The 24,143-nt window shown below is 38.0% G+C and overlaps 3 protein-coding genes across 5 annotated transcripts; all 3 read left to right on the forward strand.

Annotated features, from left to right (window-relative positions):
* Positions 1-1,937: 1,937 nt before the first annotated feature.
* On the forward strand, positions 1,938-8,005 carry bloc1s4 (biogenesis of lysosomal organelles complex-1, subunit 4, cappuccino). 2 transcript variants are annotated; one of them, XM_047383048.1, is made up of 5 exons: positions 1,939-2,339; positions 3,456-3,527; positions 3,628-3,729; positions 6,720-6,854; positions 6,994-8,005. In XM_047383048.1, the coding sequence occupies exons 1-5, from the start codon at positions 2,025-2,027 to the stop codon at positions 7,084-7,086; spliced, it is 717 nt and encodes a 238-aa protein (XP_047239004.1). In that variant the 5' UTR covers positions 1,939-2,024; the 3' UTR covers positions 7,087-8,005. The 2 variants fall into 2 exon arrangements, with proteins under 2 accessions (XP_047239005.1, XP_047239004.1); XM_047383049.1 differs by lacking the exon at positions 3,628-3,729 and having other exon boundaries at positions 1,938-2,339.
* Positions 7,736-14,701, forward strand: LOC124878876 (nuclear transport factor 2-like). 2 transcript variants are annotated; one of them, XM_047383051.1, is made up of 5 exons: positions 7,736-7,873; positions 10,868-10,988; positions 11,101-11,172; positions 11,285-11,383; positions 14,405-14,701. In XM_047383051.1, exons 2-5 carry the CDS (start codon positions 10,884-10,886, stop codon positions 14,519-14,521), a joined length of 393 nt encoding a protein of 130 aa, XP_047239007.1. In that variant the 5' UTR covers positions 7,736-7,873; positions 10,868-10,883; the 3' UTR covers positions 14,522-14,701. The 2 variants fall into 2 exon arrangements, with proteins under 2 accessions (XP_047239007.1, XP_047239006.1); XM_047383050.1 differs by lacking the exon at positions 7,736-7,873 and adding an exon at positions 9,703-9,848.
* A 120-nt stretch (positions 14,702-14,821) lies between these two features.
* Positions 14,822-23,265, forward strand: rrm2b (ribonucleotide reductase M2 b). Its single transcript, XM_047383047.1, has 9 exons — positions 14,822-14,981; positions 15,319-15,483; positions 17,523-17,639; positions 17,863-17,996; positions 19,905-19,999; positions 20,124-20,257; positions 21,913-22,017; positions 22,106-22,219; positions 22,440-23,265. Exons 1-9 carry the CDS (start codon positions 14,931-14,933, stop codon positions 22,590-22,592), a joined length of 1,068 nt encoding a protein of 355 aa, XP_047239003.1. The 5' UTR covers positions 14,822-14,930; the 3' UTR covers positions 22,593-23,265.
* The last annotated feature ends 878 nt before the right edge of the window (positions 23,266-24,143 follow it).

Genomic DNA, 24,143 nt, shown 5'->3' on the forward strand with positions numbered 1-24,143 from the left:
TAGTATAGTTTTACCTTCTGAACGAAGAGCTGAAAGGGTAATTGACTAGTGTCTGTTGCTACGTTGCTGTAAATACAGGTCCTTCTCAAAAAATTAGCATATTGTGATAAATTTCATTATTTTCCATAATGTCATGATGAAAATTTAACATTCATATATTTTAGATTCATTGCACACTAACTGAAATATTTCAGGTCTTTTATTATCTTAATATGGATGATTTTGGCGTACAACTCATGAAAACCCAAAATTCCTATCTCACAAAATTAGCATATCATTAAAAGGGTCTCTAAACGAGCTATGAACCTAATCATCTGAATCAACGAGTTAACTCTAAACACCTGCAAAAGATTCCTGAGGCCTTTAAAACTCCCAGCCTGGTTCATCACTCAAAACCCCAATCATGGGTAAGACTGCCGACCTGACTGCTGTCCAGAAGGCCACTATTGACACCCTCAAGCAAGAGGGTAAGACACAGAAAGAAATTTCTGAACAAATAGGCTGTTCCCAGAGTGCTGTATCAAGGCACCTCAGTGGGAAGTCTGTGGGAAGGAGAAAGTGTGGCAGAAAACGCTGCACAACGAGAAGAGGTGACCGGACCCTGAGGAAGATTGTGGAGAAGGGCCGATTCCAGACCTTGGGGGACCTGCGGAAGCAGTGGACTGAGTCTGGAGTAGAAACATCCAGAGCCACCGTGCACAGGCATGTGCAGGAAATGGGCTACAGGTGCCGCATTCCCCAGGTCAAGCCACTTTTGAACCAGAAACAGCGGCAGAAGTGCCTGACCTGGGCTACAGAGAAGCAGCACTGGACTGTTGCTCAGTGGTCCAAAGTACTTTTTTCGGATGAAAGCAAATTCTGCATGTCATTCGGAAATCGAGGTGCCAGAGTCTGGAGGAAGACTGGGGAGAAGGAAATGCCAAAATGCCAGAAGTCCAGTGTCAAGTACCCACAGTCAGTGATGGTCTGGGGTGCCGTGTCAGCTGCTGGTGTTGGTCCACTGTGTTTTATCAAGGGCAGGGTCAATGCAGCTAGCTATCAGGAGATTTTGGAGCACTTCATGCTTCCATCTGCTGAAAAGCTTTATGGAGATGAAGATTTCATTTTTCAGCACAACCTGGCACCTGCTCACAGTGCCAAAACCACTGGTAAATGGTTTACTGACCATGGTATCACTGTGCTCAATTGGCCTGCCAACTCTCCTGACCTGAACCCCATAGAGAATCTGTGGGATATTGTGAAGAGAACGTTGAGAGACTCAAGACCCAACACTCTGGATGAGCTAAAGGCCGCTATCGAAGCATCCTGGGCCTCCATAAGACCTCAGCAGTGCCACAGGCTGATTGCCTCCATGCCACGCCGCATTGAAGCAGTCATTTCTGCCAAAGGATTCCCGAACAACTATTGAGTGCATAACTGTACATGATTATTTGAAGGTTGACGTTTTTTGTATTAAAAACACTTTTCTTTTATTGGTCGGATGAAATATGCTAATTTTGTGAGATAGGAATTTTGGGTTTTCATGAGCTGTATGCCACAATCATCCGTATTAAGACAATAAAAGACCTGAAATATTTCAGTTAGTGTGCAATGAATCTAAAATATATGAATGTTAAATTTTCATCATGACATTATGGAAAATAATGAAATTTATCACAATATGCTAATATTTTGAGAAGGACCTGTATATTAACGGGGTGCGAGGGGGGATTTTTAATTTTTCAATTTTTTCCCCACTTTGAAATCCCGTTTATAGTGTAAAAAGTTGTATTTGTAGCATCAAAATAGTTTTATAGTTCGATGTTGAGTCATTATGACGTAATCTAATTTTGAATTAAACTTCAAGAAAGTTACCCTTCTATTCTACAGGGGGCGGCGAGGGACAGAATATTAGAAGCGCATTTCCGTACGTTTGTCCCTCACGCGCTTCCTTCCAGAGGGCATCACACGTGACCCAGTCTGTTGATAGGACAAAACACGGCAGTTGATCAGGAAAAAAAAAAAAAAAAAAAAAGACAGGGGACATGGACCATCGGGTGGACAGAGTGGGCCTGCTGTCTCCTCTGGAGGAGTCCAGCGCGGAGATCAGCAGGGACAGCGGCATCGTGTCTCAGAGCGCCAGCAGTCTGTCCATGGTGAGCGACCTCTCCAGCAGCGGCACCGTGTCCCAGAGCCCCAGCTTCGGAGCAGCAGCCGCCGCGGCTAATGTTGTTTCCCGGAGCCCGAGCCTGAACCAGGCAGCGGCAGAGGCCGGGACATCCGACCAGCAGGACGACGAGGTCCTGAGACAAACCGCGCTTCAGTACTCGTCCTACATCAGAGCCACGGCTGGAGAAGAGGTCTGTTCCGTCAGATAGCCACAACATGGAGTCCTCTTCTAAATTAGCTCAGTTATCTGTGACTGTTTATGGCACCTCTGTTTACCATAGAGCCACTTTGTAGCTGAATCACTTCCAAATACATCGATTGCGATTAGTTATTTGTAATCTTGAAGTGTTTGCAGGATCTTGTCTCCAGTAGCTCACGCTGTGTATGAGTCTCATTGAGACAATTGCTGACAATCTCCAGCAATCTCTCCACTCCTGATGGGACATTAATTGGATAGGCATGACTCCAAGATCTTCATATTCAGGCAGGATTAACAAATGGACAAAGACTGCTGTGTCCGCAGCTTGAATATATCCTGACTTTAAGTGCGTGGGAGCCTGAATTTGAGATAATCACATGGTTTCTAGATGAACTTTGAAGTGGAGCTTTGCTTATATGCAGTGCCACAGCATTTACTTCCCTTGAACCTTTTCACACTTTGTCACGTTAAAACCACAAACAGCAATGTCTTTTATTGGGATGTTATTTGATAAACCAACACAGATCATTGTGAAGTGGAACGCAGATTTCCAAACTTTTTTACAAATAAAAATCTGAAAAGTGTGGCATAATTTTATATTTATGCCACACTTAGTTAGCTGAGACTGGATTTCCTGAGTGGGTCGTTCTAACTAATGAATATGCTTTGATATAAATCGTTCCATTGTAGCTCTGGCTGTATGTTTAAGGTTGTTTTCCTGCTTGAAGGAGACCTTTACCCCAGACCTTTGCTGCCTTTAACAGGTTTTCTTCAAGGATTGATAGATGGAGACATCAGATCAATATTGGCAAAGTTACTGCTGTATCCAGCTCACTACAGCCAGTAGAACACATATTTTCCATGTGGTAAAGACTAAATTGTGATACCAGGTAAAGGAAAAAAATATTAGTGGTCGGTAAAGGGGTCACAAAAAATAAAACGTAGTGTGGACTGTTGCCCATCAACTCCTATGATATCTGAATATTGGTATCAGCGTCTCCCTCCATAACTTTCAACCTGTGGCTTTCAGTGGTCAGTATCTTTGCTTGTGCACAAAGTTCACAGTTCAAGTTTACAGTTCCTCCTCTTTACGCTATTTGTCTTCTAGATCCTGTGCTTGGAGAAAAGCTTGGAGGAAATGCTGACAAGAGTTGATGAGTTTGTGGGGATGCTTGATATGGTAAGCACGATTATTCTCTGAAATGACTGAAGTAACTTTCATTTAAAGTAGCACCCATTTTAATTTCCTTTTTTTACATATAAATATTTTGTCCCCCTAGATCCGTAATGATACTTCCCAAATTGTGAATGAAAATCTGCTAAAAATACAACACAAGTCTGATGAAATGAGACAAATATACAGAAGAATTGATAAATTGGAGGTAAGTTAACATTCCAAGGATGTTGCCAACAAGCTTTCTGATTCTAAAGTAGTTAAAATTTAATTATAATGTGGCATGATGTGTTCTATGCAGAGCTGGTTGGCTGTGCTTTGACTCACAATACAATGAACACTTATCTTTGCGTAAAAAGCAATTTTGCTATGTTTTTCATACACCTATAACACAATTATGTGTTTTTTCCATTAATATCTTTACCCATGGATTTGAACTAGGGTGCACCGATTGCAGTTTTCTGGCCGATCACTGATTACCAATCTTTAAAAAGCCTGACCTGCCGATTCCGATATTAGCTGATACCAATTTCTTTTTTTATAACTGACGGGTGTTATAAGTTTACGATAAATAAATTAAAAAACATTGAACAATACAATAGCTGTGAAACAATGCAAACTTGTTTTAACTGCCCATGAGGCAGTGGTCTCAAATATAAATTAAACGTTTAGAACAATTCAGTTCCTTTAGTCTTTCATTTTTCACATTTTAAAATGAAACAAAACTTGCACAGTAGGTTAGAAAAGTAGATCAGATCGGCTTCACATATCAGCCAATCACCAATCTCCCAAAATTAAGGAATTCAGGGCTGATCAGCCAGCCGATCAATCGGTGCACCCCTAATTTGAACACAATATCCAGAACTTTCTAAAGTCAGTCTTCAGAGAACTTCAACTAGTGGGAGACATTTGAGTTTTGATTCTCTGCTTGGAAGTCAATGACTATACCATTAAACTGTGGCTTTTTGGGGGAGTGCTGATAATTTTTTACTTTATTGCTAAATTTTGATCACCTTTTCATTTAAAATTTGTTTTAGATCTAATGGATCATCGCAACATGATGTCACAGTTTTGTTTTTTGTCTCCACCAAAAAGTTTGTGCTAATTTAGTTTAAGTCTAAATCATTCACTTTATCCCTCGATATACCATTTTCAAGAGCGCCTCAACCAAAAATATTTTGTTTTCTTAACTTTATTAGACTTTTGTTTTCTGCACCAGATTTAGGTCGATCATCCTTCAGCGAAATACTGAAGGTATACTTTCTATAAGTTTCATTAAAAGTTAATATTGAGGCACAGTTAGCCAAACTTGTCATAACGTTTTAAATTACAAATTGTGATGTATCAGAAATTTTATAATTATGCCCTCTGAATTTTACAGAGGGACTACAGATCACAGAGCTGATATTGTCTACCTAGCAACAAGTAGCAGAATTAATTCTGATTGGTTGAGAACAAGGCGTTAACAGAAAAATGGAAATTCAAGCACATATAGCATAGTTATAGACCCCAATCAGACCTGGTATTAATTTGCATTCTGGCTGATTTAAAGTAAGAAGACAAGCCTAACAGCAATCCTGGCATTAAATCCCTCCTGAGTGATCAGATTCCAGTTACTCGCTTTACATGCAAATAAAAACTTGGCCACATCACTCAGTGGGATGTGAGGTGGGCCCCAAACAGGACATGAACAGATCGTCTGGGCTGTCAGAGAAGGCTAAATTTAAATTAGTTAATCTAAGTAGTGAACACATCACCAATTTTCTAATAAAAATATTTCTAAAGGTGCAGTTACCCTGAAATTCTCACCAGATGTCTGTAACAACCCATCCAATCCAAACATGCAATAAAACCTAAGCATAGATGTCCATAAATTATGTGTAAGAAAATGGAACAACACATGGAGAACATATTAGTACTATTATATTATTTAAAACATACAAATGCATTCAGTACTTCTTCTGAAGAGTGTCTCAGTACACTTGTTTATTGATTCTTTCTTGAATTATATGAAATTTGTCAGTGTCTTATTCTAAAAAGGATCCCATCGTCATGATGTTCCCTCCATTATACTTCACTGTTGGTATGGTGTTTCTGGGGGAGATGCAGTGGCTTTTCACTTTCAGGCATTGTGTCCAATACGGCATCCAAAGAGTTCAGTTTTGGTTTCATCTGACCAGACCATAATCCTCTTGGTATTTCACAGGAATGTCTAAATGTTTCTCAGAAAACCTTCAACATGCTTTTTCTTCAGGAGGGAAGTCTTGTGTAGTGATCGTGCAACGAGGGCGTTGAGGTTGAGCACATTACTTTTCTTCTTTTCTTTTTTCTTTCTGAAGCTCTCCACAAGTGGTCCTTGACCTTTGGACAACCTTTCTAACGATTTCTTTAAATCTTGTGGAGAGAACCATTAATTGGCCTGTTTATGGTGTGATAATGTTCTTTCCACGTCCAGATTATGGCCCTAACAGTGCTTGCTGGAACCTTTAGTAGTATTTTTATGCAACCATCAGAATGTTTTGCGACAGTAAGGTTGCAAAGCTCTTGAGGGAGCCTATTGGTTTTACCCACCATGAGATGTTCCTTGTGTGACACCTTTTTATAGACCTTTAGTTGCAACAGCTGATATTATTTAAGTGGCAGGGTTGATTTCTAATTACTGATGAATTTCCAATTGTGTTGCAATACTTTTTCCATGTGTCCTTGCATTTTATTACACAGGATTTAATTTATGGGCATCTATAATTTGATTTCTTTGCATGTGTGAACTGGATGAGTTGTTACTGACTTCTGGCGAGAATTTCATTTCACTTCCAGCTTTAGTTAGAAAATTGATGATGAGTTCTCTACACATTTTACCAGTTGTACATTAAGTAACCTGGGGCTAAAAATTGTTCATGCCTACCTTAATCAGCTGTTTATTTTACACTTCTGACTGTTGGGATCTCATTAAATTGTTTGCAAACATGGCTGCATGGTTTAAATCAATAAAATGAAAAAAAAAAAACTTAAATAGCACAACAATTACGCTTTTATTGAGAACGGTCAAATGGCCTGTGACGTCATTCCGAGATCTAAATTTCAACTTTTGGAGTCAAGGAAATGCGGCCTAATCATTGTGCGTTTTTTTTTTTTTTTTTTTGTCTAGTGTCTTAAGAATCTTAAGTTCATCAGCTTGCTATTATGGTGTGTTTGCAGGCCTTTGTGAAGATGGTCGGGGCAAACGTCAGTGCAATGGAGGAGCAGGTCACGCAGGCAGAGACAGAACTGGGAACACTACCGAGTGCTTTCAAGAAGATCCTCCGCACGATCACTGTCCCAGGATTCTTAAATGTAAGAATTCAGTAATGCAATTGTGAATTTAGATTTTTATCTGGTTTTACTGCTTTTTATAACAGACAGGTTTGGTGTTCTGTGCTCTGAGATGAATCAGTCGGTCCTAATGGAGTCGAATGTGTTTGTTTGCTTCCAGAAACAGGCCAGCCCACGAAGATCAGCCCCACATGAGCGCCAAGAGGTCCCCAGTGTGTTCCAGACAGATGACTTTTTCTCATCACAGCCATAACAGTGACAGAACTGTTAAATCAAAGCCTGGTTCTAACCTCAGAGGCCTGTTTAGTAAAACTGTACTGACAACTGCCATCCCTCAGAGGAGGATCTATCGGTGCAAGCAGCCTCAAGAAGCAATAGTAGCTTTTCCTAAACAATTCACTGGAAGTCAAATGAAAATTTACCACAGTTTTATGTCATTCTCTTTGAGGCAACAATGAGCACTGAACTGTAGCAACATGTTTAAAAGTGCCTACGGGGGTCTTATGTAATTCAAGTTTGTGGAGAGAAAACTGTAAGACGGTTAAACTTTGACAAGTCAGGAGGAGAAAAGTTACTCTGCTTGTTTATAAGGCCCAGTAAAGATGGTACATTAGATGTAACAGATGAAAAGTGATCCCAGCCTCTTTTGCTACAGAAATAAATTCCTGTAACTGGGGTTTGTACAGATCTGCACGTTGAACTAATTTATAATTCTGTATAATTAATTCCTTTTCCCCCTGCAATATTGCTAATACCCAATTAAGCATGGAAGCTGTCTTCCATTTCAGAATATTCACTTCTTATCTAGCCTTATCTTACTGGCTGTGGATGACAGTTGCTTCACTGACATGGGGCTACATCTTTAATAGCATCTTTTTTTTATAGAACGAAACACAGGTGCGAAGGACTAGTAGTTTTAGTTTGTCGTGCCACACTCGTAACTAAAAGCTTTGCTCAACTAACTGTGATTTATCACAACACAAAAACTTTGATTTCATGTCAGCATGGTGTGATGTGGCCCTAACCCTGCAAGCAAGGTGGTAGGTGTTACAGCCATTATTTATATAGTGGTTTGTTTTTTTTTTGCCAAAGTTGTTGATACAGATCTCCTTTTTACATGTTAACTTTGGTTTACATTTTTTAAATAACCAATAAAATTTATTTAAATCGAATTATTTCATGTTCATTTTATTTCATCCCTTTTTTGCAGTAACGTTTATTTGTACCCACACGATTTGAGATCTGTATTTTGGTTTGTGCTGCAAGCATTATGGTTTCGACCATTTTACCAAACTGTGACCCTCAGTTGAGAGAATATTAGTTAGAATTCTCAAGAAAAATCCAGAAACTGGTATTGTTCAACACTACCAGTAAGTGGAGGCTGTCATGAGCTGAAAGCGAAGGCGAACATAAGAGCTATGCACCAAAATCAACGCTTTCAAGATCGACTTAAATTTGCAGTTGGACAAGTCAAATGCGTTCAGGGGAGAAAAAATTATGGCAAGATGAAATAATGTGTTTGGATGAGACAAGGAGAAGCTTTGAAATCTAAGAATGTTGTACAAATAGTGATGTTGGGTAGTGGCAGCATCATGGTCTGGGGCCACTGTGCACAATGTAGATAACATGTATGCCTTTCTAATTATTTGTTCTCACAATGATTACTTACCTTTTGAGAATTTAAGATGGATTAATGTTTAGGGATTGGATTTTCCTAGGTAAAATATAGATAAATACAACAAAATCTTGACTTGGATTTAAAGGTTGAATCTTACTTTTGTGCTTTTAAAATACAGTTACCTGGTTCTTGATTCTAGAATCAGTTCAATCCATAAAGTTACCTGAAAACAAAGGGTTGAGATTTTGTTACCTGTCACGCTGGATTCTGACTCTTGATGCACTTGGGGTACACAGCTGCACATTTAAAATCAGATGTTTGCGGGTATTTTTGAGCTTCACAAATGGGCCTTTCCTTCATTAATGACATACCTCATAGGTCAAGTAAACCGTGTTTTAGTATAAAAGTTTCTTTACCCTAACAACCGTTTATTGAGTATGGCAAACCTTTGTAACATATAATCAAACCATTGTGACATTCAGATTAATGGCTGGACTGGATGTGCGTTGCAGATGTCTATAATCAAATTGTTTCTGTTAAAAAACAAAAACACTTTTGGATGTCCAGACTAGCTTTCTTCCTATCCAACGTTAACATTTCAGTAATCTGAAATGTCAGGACATTTGAAGTCACTTTTCCCAATCCTAGGAATCAAGCTCTAAGCTGCAAACATTCATAAAAAACCTCCGTTCTAGGATGAACATTACAGATATCTGATATCTGACTTCTTACCAAGAAAAACTTACATTTTCAGGTTTAACAGTGTAGTTCTTACCTGTCAGGGTTTTTTATTTGATGCGATTATTCTTGACACTTCAAAATGTTTTATTAGATATATAATAAAATAGTTGCTAGTCCTTATCATCAAATTAGTAATCTGTTTTTTTGTTTTTGTTTTAGCAAGTTCCAACATATATACTGGAAATACCATCTTAATTTTAAAATGGTAATTAAGAAAAATAAAAAAATAATATCCAATACTCTTACTAGCAAGATTCGAAATTGTTTTTTATTTTGGGTGTCAAAAGTTAAATTTATGTCAAGTAATATTAGGATTTTAGATAACTAAATGTTTTTGTATTTATGAGCTACCCAAATTTGTTACTTGAATTAAAGTAACCATGAATATCTGCTGTAAACACCGTGTCTATTATAGAACGTATAATTTATAAATAAAAAAAGACTTCCCCTCCTCCCTCGTCGCATCGACCGCAGCCGTCTGATGCGCCGGTGACATAAAACGAGCAGACACACACAAAGAGGGATGAACTTCTTTCGAAGCCGTGATTGGTCAACTTGCAATGATGTCATGAATTAGTTACGATTCTCAGGAAGCGGGAAACAAAACTTCGACTTGAGTAAACTTCATCACGTTGTTTTAGCTACTGTCCAAAAAAGTAAGTTAAAGTGCCAAACAGGGTGCTGTATTCTTTCTGCCAGATGCTTTTCATAGACGACGGCATCCTTTCCTTTGTAATGGGACCAGCTAAACAAATGATAACTGGATTAAAATGGAGAATTAAGTGTTCCGAGAAAAAAAAAAAAACAGGCCCCGTTATGCTGCTAGCAACTTGCGTTTAACTTTACTCAAGCTGTACAAACTGGCTAATCTTTTCCAGTCTCAGATGAGCTCATCTCTTGGTAATATACCATTAAGACATATATACATATATATATATATTTTAGTTCTTAGTTGCAGTACAGCACTTACAGAGCTGTGGTTTATGAAGCGTCAAATGCTGAGAGAATTAAGACAAAAATCTACGTGCTGTACTGTGACGTTTTGGTAACAAATACTTTAATTTAACTTGAAATATTTTATATATGGGGAATTTAAAATGATCTTTTTAAACATTAATAAAAAAAAATTGTAATCTTGTAGGTATGCAGATTGGAACACTACAGACAGTTCTACTTGTAGAAATATAAATCTACTTTTAAGGGATGCAGTATCAGACAAAAAGTTCATTATTCATATTGTAATATAAGTACATTAGTACATCAGTATAGGTTTTTACCAAAATGGATCATATCATTTTCTGGGGTTCAAAAATGTTAGTTATTGTGCCTTGCAAAGGTATTCATTCCTTTAGAAATGTGTATTTTATGTGGTGGATAAATACAAACTGCTAATTCAGATTAAAAATTTACTGGGGTGATTTGTGGGCCAGAGTGTTTTGCTTTCCCCAATACTGAAATGCATCATGAAACTTGTACAATATATATGTCCATATGTTTTATTCAGAATCAGAAAAGCTTTATTGCCAAGTACGTTTTTGGACATACAAGGAATTTGTTTTGGCGTAGTCAGTGCAATACAATACAAATTAAACAGTATTATTATTTATATTTATATTGAATAAACTGTTGTAACTATGACAAACAGCTGTATTTTCTACTTGCTCAATTTTTACAGATCCAAAGTCTTCTCTATGGCAGGCGAGAAAGAAATATGGCAAAAGATCGGAGAGGGCTTTGTTCAGGAGTATTACAACCAGTTTGACAATACCAACAGGATGGGACTTGCTAATCTCTATGTAAGTTCTCCAAATTACATCATTGTCATTGGTTGTTTCTACATCTCATCCTATTTTGCTTTTATCCCACACTATGTAATTTTTTTGATTATCCTCCTTTTTTCCCCCTCAGTCACCCGAGGCCTGTCTGACCTGGGAAGGATCACCGTTTCAAGGAAGAGAAGCTATTGCTAACAAGCTAGTTGTGAGCATGTTTTTGTAACAGTGTTGATGTGTGCTTCCAGTCTCTATTTTTTTTCTTTTAGCCATTTGGATGCTTGTTCATTTAATTAATAAATGTTGTCTTTTATTCTCAGAGCCTGCCTTTCAAGCGGATCAAGCACATCATTACAGAGCAAGACTCCCAACCAACTATTGACAGTTGCATCCTCATCATGGTCTTTGGACAGTTACAGGTGAACCAGGCGGTGCCATTATCACTTAAAGTGTTACCCATAAACATACTCCGACATGTTACGTACACTTGCCCCATGTTGCTATAAACTGCTTTAAAACTCTTGCTGTGTCAAACATAAATTCAAGTAATTCTGGACATGTTGAAATCTGCAGCTTCTTGGAGCCTTTTTTTTCCCTATTTTCCTTGTAGTGTGTCATTTCTACGACACTGATATACACTGCTGAAAAAAATAAAGGGAACACTTAAACAACACAATATAACTTCAAGTAAATCAAACTTCTGTTAAATCAAACTGTCCACTTAGGAAGCAACACTGATTGACAATCAATTTCACAGATGTTGTACAAATGAAATAGATAACAGGGGGAAGTCTTTTGCGATAAGTAAGACACTCAATAAAGGAGTGGTTCTGCAGGTGGGGACCACAGACCACTTCTCAGTACCTATACTTTCAGGCTGATGTTTTGGTCACTTTTGAATGTTGGTGGTTCTTTCACACTCGTGGCAGCATGAGGCGGACTCTACAACCCACACAAGAGGCTCAGGTAGTGCAGCTCATCCAGGATGGAACATCAATGCGAGCTGTGGCAAGAAGGTTTGCTGTGTCTGTCAGCGTAGCGTCCAGAGCCTGGAGGTGCTACCAGAAGACAGGCCAGTACACCAGGAGACGTGGAGGAGGCCGTAGGAGGGCAACAACCCAGCAGCAGGACTGCTACCTCCACCTTTGTGCAAGGAGGAACAGGAGGAGCACTGCCAGAGTCCTGCAAAATGACCTCCAGCAGGCCACAAATGTGCATGTGTCTGCACAAACGGTTAGAAACCGACTCCATGAGGATGGTATGAGGGCCTGACGTCCACAAATGGGGGTTGTGCTCACAGCCCAACACTGTGCAGGATGCTTGGCATTTGCCAGAGAACACCAGGATTGGCAAATTCAGCACTGGTGCCCTGTGCTCTTCACAGATGAAAGCAGGTTCACATTGAGCACATGTGACAGACGTGACAGAGTCTGGAGACACCGTGGAGAGCGATCTGCTGCCTGCAACATCCTTCAGCATGACCGGTTTGGCAGTGGGTCAGTAATGGTGTGGGGTGGCTTTTCTTTGGAGGGCTGCATGGCCCTCCATGAGCTCACCAGAGGTAGCCTGACTGCCATTAGGTACCGAGATGAGATCCTCAGACCCCTTGTGAGACCATATGCTGGTGCGGTTGGCCCTGGGTTCCTCCTAATGCATGACAATGCTAGACCTCATGTGGCTGAAGTGTGTCAGCAGTTCTTGCAAGATGAAGACACTGAAGCTATGGACTGGCCCGCCCGTTCCCCAGACCTGAATCTGATTGAGCACATCTGGGACATCATGTCTCGCTCCATCCACCAACGTCACGTTGCACCACAGACTGTCCAGGAGTTGGCGGATGCTTTAGTCCAGGTCTGGGAGGAGATCCCTCAGGAGACCATCTGTCATCTCATCAGGAGCATGCCCAGGTGTTGTAGGGAGGTCATACAGACACGTTGAGGCCACACACAATACTGAGCCTCATTTTGACTTGTTTTAAGGACATTACATCAAAGTTGGATCAGCCTGTAGTGTGTTTTTCCACTTTAATTTTGTGTGTGACTCCAAATCCAGGCCTCCATTGGTTAATAAATTTGATTTCTATTGATGATTTTTGTGTGATCTTGTTGTCAGCACATTCAACTTTGTACAGAACAAAGTATTCAATGAGAATATTTCATTCATTCGGATCTAGAATGTGTTATTTGAGTGTTCAATTCAATTCAAAAATACTTTATTAATCCCGAAGGGAAATTAAATGTTGTTGTAGCTCATTGTTCCCTTTATTTTTTTGAGCAGTGTATATAGCGCAAAAGTATTTACACCCCTTTTACTTTTTCACACTTTATCAAGTCGCAGCTACAAACATCAATGTAGTTTTTGGGGATTTTATGTGGTAGACCAAAATAAAACGTCATAGTTGTGAAACAGAAGGAAAATCATATCTGGTTTTAAAATGTATTTACAAATAGTTATCTTAAAAGTATGTCATCTATCTGCATCCAATCTCTTTGCTCTGATAACTCTTGAGTAGCTGCAGATATCCAAATCTCAGGTGGAAGAATTTGTCAACAGCACAACAGTTAGTTTTATACTCCATGATTGTTGCCTCTATGGAGGAATGTGAGGATTGTTGAAAGCAATCCAAACAAGGTCCCGTTTGTAGTTTACCAGGAACCATGTAGGGAACACAGCAAGCGTGTGAAAGAAGGAGGGTGTTTTGGGTCACATGAGACAAAAATTTAACTTTCTACATGCAAAATTCTATTTGTGTCAATAAACTTCCGACTATTCCTACAATGAAACGGTAATCCCAGAAGAAATCCCGTTAAAGGCTGCATGAGATGTGAGACTGGGGTCGTGGTTCACCTTTCAGCAGATTATATTGATCTGTTAGAACGGCCCATTCAAAGTCCAGATCCAAATCTATTTTAGAACCTGTGGCAAGACTTGCACAAGCACAGTATCTGGCTTCCAAAAGTGAAATCTCTAACTAAAATAGGGAATGCTTTATTACATTCTGAATTGTCTTGGCTGTAGAGCGTCACGTGACTATTTGCAGGCTTACTACGTTTATTAGACATTTATGAATAAATATATCTTGCATATCTGTAAATATTTTACATTTAAAAAATCTTTGTAGTTATCGTTTTTTTTTTTATCAGATTAATATGCAAGGAATTTATAAATTAGATTTGAAATATTTCTGACAACTGAAGTGTACACCTATAGAAGATATTCACTAGTAACAGCTGTATAACTAAGTTATTTATTGTGCCGTCTAAATGATAAAGACATAATTGGAAGGTTTTTTGTTTGCCTTTTCCAGGGATGTCTTTGTCTTTTAGAATTTAATGCACTCTTAAAACGATTGTTGCAACTTTGCTTGTGAGCATACAACAAATTGGAGGTTGCTGACTGGAGTATTTAACTTAAAATATTTTGTTTTTGTCTTGCAACAGGCAGACGATGATCCACCAATGGCCTTTCATCAGGTGTTTATGCTGAAATCCCAAAACTGTGGATGGTCTTGCACAAATGATGTGTTTCGGTTGGGCGTGCATAATATTCCGGTGTAGTGATCTGGATTTCTCGTACATGTATAACAACCTGTTCCGGATTTGCTTTGTTGTCATTCTGCGATTTAAACAGAGCACTGCTTAAAAAGTTTGATAAAGAAATCTCAAATGCTGTAATTTCTTTGTAGCTGCTATGCAAAATATCATTCCTATCAAATTAAAAAAATGTATTCATCTGAACTGCAGTGGTTTTTTTTTATTTTTTTTTTATCTTTTGTCTATCAAATATTATGTCTGAAGTTTTTCGTGTGCTACAAAGTTTTATAATCTGTCACATGATATAGATGTGGTTTAGTTACGTCACGTGTTCCGTGTGTGGCCGCTAGAGGCGCTGTGGTACTGTGGCACAATAAAAGGGTTATGGCACCGAGCTCCAGATAGCTACAAAAGTTACAATTATTCCTCAAAAATGTCGCCGACGGTGAAGAAGTCCCCCACACAGGAAAACGGCCAGCTAAATGTAAGTCGGCAGCTTGATTATTTTCCAGATATTTGTGAGCAGTTTAACATGAGACGTGTAGTCGTCTTTATTTTTTAGCGTAGTGTTGACATTACCTCTAACCAGACGCTTCATGTGCTACAATTATAGTTGTAACTCGTTGAGGATGTTAGGTTTTTGTTATTAGTTTAGATAAGTGTATTGTAAACGTGTATAGAGCGAATTTAATGTCCTTTGTTTTTGAGTCAGTGCGCAGGCGCACAAGCTTTTATAACTAAAGGAAACCATTCGAAGATGGGTGTAAAAGGAGCTCATAAGGAAGCAGGAAAGCAATGAAGGCATGTTTGGTTCCTTGCAGAACAGTATCGAGGGAAAATATGAGGGCCACCCAGCTGGCACAAGAGCCGAGGACGAACCTCTTCTCCGGGAGAACCCCAGGCGGTTCGTCATCTTCCCCATCCAGTATCCAGATATCTGGAAGATGTACAAGCAAGCCCAGGCATCTTTCTGGACGGTGGAGGAGGTAATTTCAGGTTAAATGTCTAACTGATTCAAATAGCTTTTTTAAAAACCTTTAGTGTTTGAAAAGGGATGGCTGTTCATTTCTTCTTAAAAGTGGTTTAGTTGTCTAATATACAGTGTCTGGCAAAAGTATTCATACCACTTGACCTTTTTTTTTTTTCGCCTTTATGTATTTCAATAGGATTTTAGAGGATAAACCAAACACAATGTAGTGCATAATTATGAAGGTGACTGAAAATGATGCATGCCTGTCGAGCCTTTCCTCAAATAAATTCGCCCTGATCAGACTATTGTGACAACAAAACAGGGTAATCTATGAAGAAAGCCTGTTAGAGGCTCCATAAGACCTGAGACAGGGGTGGAGGTTCACCTTTCAGCAGGACAACGACCGTAAACACACAGCCAATGCCACAATGGCATTGTTCAGATCCGATTATATTGATCTGTTAGAACGGCCCATTCAAAGTCCAGATCTAAATCTATTTTAGAATCTGTGGCAAGACTTGCACAAGCACAGTATCTGGCTTCCAGGGTTTACTTAAAGAAATCAAGGCGTGAAATGGTCCCATCTCAACCTAAAACAGGGAATGCTTCATTAAATTCTCACTTTAACTGTGAAATGTTAATTGTCTTTGCCATAGAGCGTGACCTTTCCTACAGGCTTAGTACATTCATTAGAAATTTCAGAATAAACATATTTTGCGTACCACCACCTGTTAATATTTTACATTTAAAACCCTTTATAATAATAGGGTTTTTTTAATCAGACCAATATGCATGGAAGTTATAAGATTTTAAATATTTATGACAACTGAGGTATAGACTTTGCACTGAAGAAATGTGAAGGATATTCCCTGGTAATAGCTTTATAACTTTCATCAGGTGAAAATGATGCATGCCTTTCAAACCTCTCAGATAAAATCCTGAAAGTGCTTGTGTGCTTTTATATGCAGCCTTCCTCAGTCAGTACTATCTAAAACAGTCTAGAACCATTTAAGTTGAAATGCAAGGTCAAGGCATTTCAGTTTCTGATCACATTTATCACTTTTAAACTCTAAACAAGGGAACATTGGTTGGAGTTCTTCAATACAGACAGGCTGGAAAAAAGGCAAAGCTGGAAATCGTCTTAATGTATGTTGACGACCTGAAATTTCTGGGAGAACATCCTTTGCAAATAAGAGACAAAAATTAGGTTTTCTTCCAGTCATATAAGGTCTTTGTTTACACAAGAAACACTGAGGGGAATGGGTTTTGTTTTGGGTCAGCTTTGCTACGTCTGGTACGGCAAACCTTAAATCTTTGCAGGGTACAATGAAGTCTCAAAACTATAAATTAGAGGTGCACTGATTGCAGTTTTCTGGCCGATCACTGATCTTTGAAAAGCCTTACCTGCCCATTCTGATTTGGGCCAATACGTTTTTTTTGTTTTTATATAACTGACACTGTCAGGTGTTATGAGGTCACATCACACCTTCAATGTTCGATTGATCACCCAGAATTAAGGAAATCTGGGCTAATCGATTGGTCCACCCCTACTATCAGGGCATCCTGGAGTGAAAAATACTGCCCAGTGTCAGAAAACGTAGCCTCGATCACAGGTGAAGATCTGGAAATGACAGTATGGGGGCACCGCTCTTCAAACCTGCCAGAGCAGTTTGCCCAGAAAGAGTGAGAAACCTGTGTGCTGTTAAATGCAGGTATCTCATGGGGAAGTTCAAAGCAGCAATTGATGCAAAAGGTGCTGCTAGATTTTCATTTGTTTAATTATATGAAATAATTACCAAAGTCAGTAATCAAAAGCAAAAGTGTGAATTGTGTCAACTGTGGAATAAACAATGAGAGTTACCTTTAACTCATGTCAGTTTCGGAGATGGTTGTTTTTTGTTTGTTGTGTAAGGACATTAACAAATGTCTCCACGTCGGAGCGTGACCTGCAGCTGAAACAAGGTTTTCAGCAGGATCTCATAAAGACCAGAAAATACAGCCTGTGAGAATGCAGCTTTCTGCAGATTCAAATTACTTTATGATGTTGTCTTTCAGGTTGATCTCTCCAAAGACCTGGCGCAGTGGGACCTTTTGAAGCCTGACGAAAAACATTTTATCTCGCATATCTTAGCCTTTTTTGCCGCCAGCGATGGTATTGTCAATGAGAATCTGGTGAGAAGGGCTGTTTCTTAGCTGCAATAAATACCATATAGCTTAAGGAGGCAAATTAGCATTTCTTTAAGCTACTGTTAAATACCCAGTTAAACAAGCCTCTGGTGGCAGTTGTCATAGTCAATCTTCTATTTTATAACAACAGATTGTCTTATCTGTGTGGTGATGTGAATGTGGCACAATGTCTTCCCAGTGTGGCTTAACGGTTTTCTTGGTCCAACAGGTGCAGAGGTTCAGCCAGGAAGTGCAGCTCCCTGAAGCACGCTCCTTCTACAGCTTCCAGATCCTCATAGAGACCGTTCACTCAGAGATGTACAGCATGCTCATCAACACTTACATCAGGGATCTGAAACAGAGGTCAGCTACACATTTGTGATTCTGTCTAATGTTCTTAAGCCTGGACCTTTTGGGCTTGTGTTTCATGGTTGGTTTGTTTTTGTTTTTTTAACATTGCTTTGTGCGACATCACTGCTAGCCCAATTTTCTGAACACCCACCTGTTCATCAGATATGTCCTCTTCACTCTCAGATGGATTTGTAGCTGCATTCCCAGATGCAGCAGCTTTAATGTACCCACAGAACCTAAACTTATTAACAGCTCTGTTTAAAAAAAGAAAATAAAAATTCCTTGCACCTGGTTGCAATGATTTCAGTCTGCATATTTATATTGCGGTGTGTCAGTTCTCTTCATGGTTTATATTTTAAAAACACACAGTTTATATTTATTGTGGAGAAAACACAGTACATTGATGCAAAAAAGAAAAGTGTGAGAGAGGAAATGCTAATTTGTACCTGAATTTTGTGAAATCTGGTCCCCATTTCATCACTACCTTTCTTCTTATACCTGTAAACAAACCAGCTTAAATGTGTACACACACATGATAAATGACCAGGTTTTAGTAATGTAACGAATGAGTTCATGATGAATAATTTAAAAAGTTTTTCCAGCTTTATTGTAACACTTTTATCATAAAAAAAAAAAACAAGGTTTGGGAGGAAATTTAAAAAAACTGCAACAACATGAGTCTGCACACTCTTAAACTATTACTTTGTTTTGTGCAGCATTTGATCTAGTTTTAACATGCATTCTTCTTGGGTCTTGGGTACACACTTACCATCAATTATAGGGAATCTGATGAACCTGAAATAAAGTTCAGCTTTACAAAAATGTGTTCATTTGCATCATTTAGCTAAAACAGTAGTTTGTGTACAGAGTAGAAAGGATCAGAAGGAACTGATTGTACAAAGGTATCAGTCAGAAGAAGGGACATTACAAAAACTGGATGTTTTTCTACTTAATACATAGAAATTTATCAGAGAGGCAGCGAGGAGCCTCACAGCAACACTGAAGCAGGAATTTTTAGCAAGCACCAGTTGTTTTCTATATGTGACAACAGTCCTCTGTATTTTTCATATGTCTGGACTAAAGATTAGAATTGAATACAGAAGCATTTCTTTCCAAAAAAAGTATCCAGGCCTTGCATCAACACTGTATATTACTGAAATAACACCATACTCGCAGTGAAACATAGGGATGGCAGCATAATGCTTTGTGGTTACTTTTCTCAGATGCAACTGGGGTTTATAGCGAGATTAACAGTTTGGAGTCCCGGTCAGTTTTGACCCAAAACCTTTGAAAGCATTTTTAGCATTGCAATGCATCCAAGCACACTTCTAGATCTACAAAAGAATAATGTCATGGGAGGACAGCTGAAGTTTTGTAATGGCCTAACCAAAGTACAGAACTAAATCTGTCAGACAATCTGTGGGGTCACCTGAAGAAGGCTGTGGACAAGAGATAACGACCCAATCTGAGAGATTTAGACAAGACAGAGTTGGCAAATATTATATGAGTCACGATGTGATATAATGATCTACTCCAACCAAATAAGACTGAATACCAAAATTAAATCAAAAGATGCTTCAACAAAGTTTTAATTCATCTTTCAGTGCCCTGGTTTAAAACCAGGTTGTCACAATTCTTTTATTTTATTCTCATATTTTTACTTCTAACAAATGTATTTGTTTTTCAGTCGAACTATACATGATAAAGGATACATTAAGGGGGGTAAAAGTTTTAATTGTGTTTTATTTTATCTTGCACCTCACATTTATATTGATTGCATTTCTGATCCCCAATTGGATCCATTGATACATATAAAATGTGAGAGATTTGGCGCAAACTGAGTGACCTGCTGTTAGATTATATTTCTTAGCGGCCATGTCTTTGTCTTAGTCATTGTTTCAGTTTACGCCTGTGTTTTAGGGACCATTTGTTTAACGCTATCCAGACCATGCCTTGCGTGCAAAGAAAAGCGGATTGGGCCCTCCAATGGATAAATGACAACAAATCCACCTTTGGTAAGCCATGACACTTCCAAAAAAAATTACTGATGACTAAACTCTATATAGAAACATCAACCCAGACTGGAGGAACTACTTGTTTATGGTAATTCAATAGGAGTTTTCATTTCTGTGTCCACAGGGGAGCGACTTGTGGCTTTTGCAGCTGTGGAGGGGATCTTCTTCTCAGGCTCATTTGCTGCAATCTACTGGCTGAAGAAGAGAGGCCTCATGCCAGGCCTTACCTACTCCAATGAACTCATTAGCAGGGATGAGGTAGGGGGTTACAAATAAAAAGACTTAATTGTAGTTTCACCTGGGATATTATAATAATGTAGCGGAGAAAATTACATAATAGCTAGTTTTAATCCAGGTACAGAGTTTTAGTAGGTATTACATCTTCTCAGTGTTCTTAAAAATAAAACCAGTGATTTTTCACATATTTTCCCAATTTCTGCTTTGACTGTGGAAAGATCCCCTTCATTTCTGCTAATCCTTTACTTTGTAGACCAATAATGTAAACACAATATTTCACCCAATCTTCAGAAGAGAAGCCATATGAAGATGGCTGGAGATTTCTATTTGTATTTTACATGTTTTAAAAGCGTTTCAAAATTAATTACACTATAGTCTTAAGATTTTGTTTGTGGAGATGTTTTAGAACTAAACATTTGTGACATGTCTCTTTGTTTGCAAAGAGAAAATGATTCTAGATAAGGTAAACAAAGATATTAAAAAAATTCACCTTCCACAAGCAGAGGGAAACCTCTTGTTCGCAGTTAACAAAAAAATGATTATCTTTTATTTCATTGCTTTGTTTTATTTATCTAACAGACTTGATTTTGTTTACATTCATTATGGGCGCACATTCATCCAAGTCAGTTATGGTGTTCCACTAGGCTCTTGTCTTGGTCCGGTTTTATTCTTCGGTTTGGTGAAGTCACCAGGAAACATAACATCATTTTCTACTAATATGCTTATGACCCCAAGCTTTATGCAGCCAGATGACACGCGACAGTTATTTAATCAACAGGCTTCTCCTTAAAAACACACAATCCTTGTTTTCAAATAGTGTTTTAATGGTTAAAGTGTAACCAAGCTGAGATTGTTTTAGGACCTAAAAAGCTTTATAAATCAACAGCCAACCACACACTTACTTTTGAAAGCTTTACTATAGAATCTGTTGCTACTGTGAGGAACCTGTGGGTCTTTTTAGCCTTGGACTTTTCTTTTGCCTCATATACCGACCCATTCAATATATTAGAATATTATTGAAAAGTTCATTTACTTCAGTAACTTAATTCAGTGAGTGAAACACGTTCTATGGATTAATTTCACACAGAGTGATTTTCGAGCCTTAATTCCTGTTCATTATGATTTCCGCTTGCAAGCCAATGGAAACCCGACATTTAACATAAGAATATTACATAAGACCAATGAAATAAACATTTTTAATACAGGGCTTAGTGAAAATTATATTCAATACTTGCTTAAAGGTTATCTTTTTTCAAAAGATGTTTCTAATCTAAAAACTGAGCCTCATTGGACCGCATATTCTCATTTTTTAAATATGACTGTATTTAACTAATATCTAAAACGGCATTCTTTCACCTGCGCAGTAACTCAAAAATCAGGTTCATCTTGACCTGAAGTGATGCAGAGAAACTAGTGCATGCACTTGTAACCTGCACACTCAGCTACGTCAATGCCATGTTTGCTGGGTGTCTGAATGTTTTGATTGAGGTACTGGAAACGTACCTTTCTGTCCTATTTGTTTTCTTTCTTTGCAGATTGATCTTGCCATATTTTTTTAACTTTAATGGGCTTATGTTTTGCCTTTTTTATGTCTCAGTTTTACTATATGCAGCATTTTGAGCCTTTTGTTTAAAAAGTGTTGTAAATAAAGTGGAATTGAATTTTTCTTTTCTCAGGGTCTGCACTGTAACTTTGCCTGCTTGCTGTACAGCTACCTGCTAAAAAAGCCTTCAGAGGAGAGAGTCAAAGATATTCTCAGCAAAGCTGTTGGCATCGAACAGGTACAATATTATATTGTAGGATTTAGCGGTCTTTATCTTGTGCACTTGCGGTGTTTTGGTAAATAATTTTTTGTGTTCTGTGTTATAGGAGTTTTTGACGGAGGCCTTACCGGTCGATCTCATCGGAATAAACTGCTGTCTCATGAAGCAGTACATCGAGTTTGTGGCCGACCGGCTTCTCGTTGATCTTGGACTGGCCAAGGTAATTCTTTAGGCAATACATAGATCGGCATAAAACACATTTAAGCCGATCTAAACAATGTCATTTTGCACTGTAGTTAATTGTAATCGTGTAAAAGTCATAGTCTTTTTGCTGAAAGTGCCATTAGAAAATATTTTTATAAAGCATTAAATCATATTCAGGGTATTTTATTTGTGGAAAATAACACATTTCTTTTCCTCCTTATGTTGTGCTTAAACAGGTTTACAATGTGGAAAATCCTTTTGACTTCATGGAGTCCATTTCTCTTGAGGGAAAAACAAACTTCTTTGAGAAAAGAGTAGCGGAGTACCAGAGATTCGGAGTGATGTCAGGCATCATGGACAGTGAATTCACTCTGGATGCAGACTTCTGAAACTGAGAGGACACCATCATTGCAGTTATGGTTTACAAAAAGCAACCACTCTGAATAAATGTAGAAGTGTTCTTTATCTGAACAAAAAACATGAACTCCTTGCTAGGTTTTAAATCGGATAAATACAATCGCAGATAAAGACATTATGACATACAATGCTTTTAGAAGGAAGGTTAAGCCAAAATAAAACAGCATTTTCTTGTTAATCTGAGGTTTATTTATCTTCAGTAAGGAGGAGATGGTTTTCATTATATGCTGATGTGAAACCTTAGAATTACAAAAGGTGTATTTTATTATTCCTGTGACTATTTGTTATATTTGATCTATTTATTTATGGCAAAAAGAAGATTGAGTAAAAAAATATGAAAGTATTGTTATACTATTTTTTTTTATTTGAAATAAAATTCAGTCAGTACTTGTGATCTGTTTAAAGTTAACGTTTGCTGTTAATTATTCAGATAATTAACAACTTATAAAAGCAGTATGGAAACAAACCAATTTTTCTTTTGTTGGGTTTATTTTAACATGCGAGTCTTTGAGGACAATTATATCCCACCTCATTTCATCAAGACTACACTTTCTGCAGTTTGTTGTTTGTGTCCATGGTTTCAAGTGTTTTTATTTTTTTAGACATTTATATTGTTCAATAAAATGATCGTTTTCAAATAATCAACTTTTGTTGGAGAACATATTTGTGTTTCATGTCAATGTCCAGAGCCTACAACAACTTTTTTGTGAGAGACTGGTAATAAATATTTCTGTTGTACGTGAGTCAAGCAAACATAAGGTTTCTAGACAGCTTTCAAAGCTACTATCCAGAACCTTCTGTAAAATAATTGCAAATCACTTTAGATCTAGTTTTTACCTTACAGATCATATAAAGGTTACTTTTTCAACTTTTTTAGCTACATACTAAATAGTTTAATCTATCCTCCCAAGAAAACTAGTTCAGCCACCTCTGGTGGGTTACAACAGATCAGATTCATTTTGAGTTGTTTTTGTATTGGAGGTCCCTGCTGTGCTTGTGAATGTTTATTATTTTCTACATGACTGAAGCCAACCTTTTGAGCTGCACAAGAGACCATGGATTTCTGGATATCTGATCCTAGTAAAACACATGGAGTTTGACCAGACTTCATTACCAAAGATCTTCAGTAATTATTTAAGCCAAACCATATGGTCTGGTTGATGACCACTTAATAACAACAACTTCACTTAATAATTATCAAAATGAAAAGGGAAAAAAGTTTTAGAATATATATTTCATGCATTAATGCAAGTTTGGCCTTTTTAATTTTATTGTGGGAATAAAGTAACTTTTCACTGATATTCTAATTTACTGAGATATAACTGTAAAATGTAAATCCTTGGGCCTCTTGTGATGTCATCAACCCAAATACAAATAAAGCAGAGTTAACTATGGAGAAGGAGAGTGGGGGTTCTTCTCTGTACTTTCTACTTTACATTTGTAATATCCATGAGTGAAAGTGTATACTTTTATTACCTGGCTGTGTGTGTATTGTCAGTGTGTGTTTGTCAATGAAACATAAT

Source organism: Girardinichthys multiradiatus, chromosome 13 (genome assembly GCF_021462225.1).
Source record: "Girardinichthys multiradiatus isolate DD_20200921_A chromosome 13, DD_fGirMul_XY1, whole genome shotgun sequence".
Taxonomy (NCBI): domain Eukaryota; kingdom Metazoa; phylum Chordata; class Actinopteri; order Cyprinodontiformes; family Goodeidae; genus Girardinichthys; species Girardinichthys multiradiatus.

Excerpts from the sequence above, each read along its gene's own strand:
- bloc1s4 (XM_047383048.1), top strand. The coding sequence starts at position 2,025 with ATGGACCATCGGGTGGACAGAGTGGGCCTGCTGTCTCCTCTGGAGGAG. Across the intron at positions 2,340-3,455 it reads GAGCCACGGCTGGAGAAGAG|ATCCTGTGCTTGGAGAAAAG; the intron begins GTCTGTTCCGTC and ends TTTGTCTTCTAG. Across the intron at positions 3,528-3,627 it reads TTGTGGGGATGCTTGATATG|ATCCGTAATGATACTTCCCA; the intron begins GTAAGCACGATT and ends TTGTCCCCCTAG.
- LOC124878876 (XM_047383051.1), top strand. The coding sequence starts at position 10,884 with ATGGCAGGCGAGAAAGAAATATGGCAAAAGATCGGAGAGGGCTTTGTT. Across the intron at positions 10,989-11,100 it reads TGGGACTTGCTAATCTCTAT|TCACCCGAGGCCTGTCTGAC; the intron begins GTAAGTTCTCCA and ends TTTCCCCCTCAG. Across the intron at positions 11,384-14,404 it reads TGGTCTTTGGACAGTTACAG|GCAGACGATGATCCACCAAT; the intron begins GTGAACCAGGCG and ends GTCTTGCAACAG.
- rrm2b (XM_047383047.1), top strand. The coding sequence starts at position 14,931 with ATGTCGCCGACGGTGAAGAAGTCCCCCACACAGGAAAACGGCCAGCTA. Across the intron at positions 14,982-15,318 it reads AGGAAAACGGCCAGCTAAAT|AACAGTATCGAGGGAAAATA; the intron begins GTAAGTCGGCAG and ends GGTTCCTTGCAG. Across the intron at positions 22,018-22,105 it reads AAGCTGTTGGCATCGAACAG|GAGTTTTTGACGGAGGCCTT; the intron begins GTACAATATTAT and ends TCTGTGTTATAG.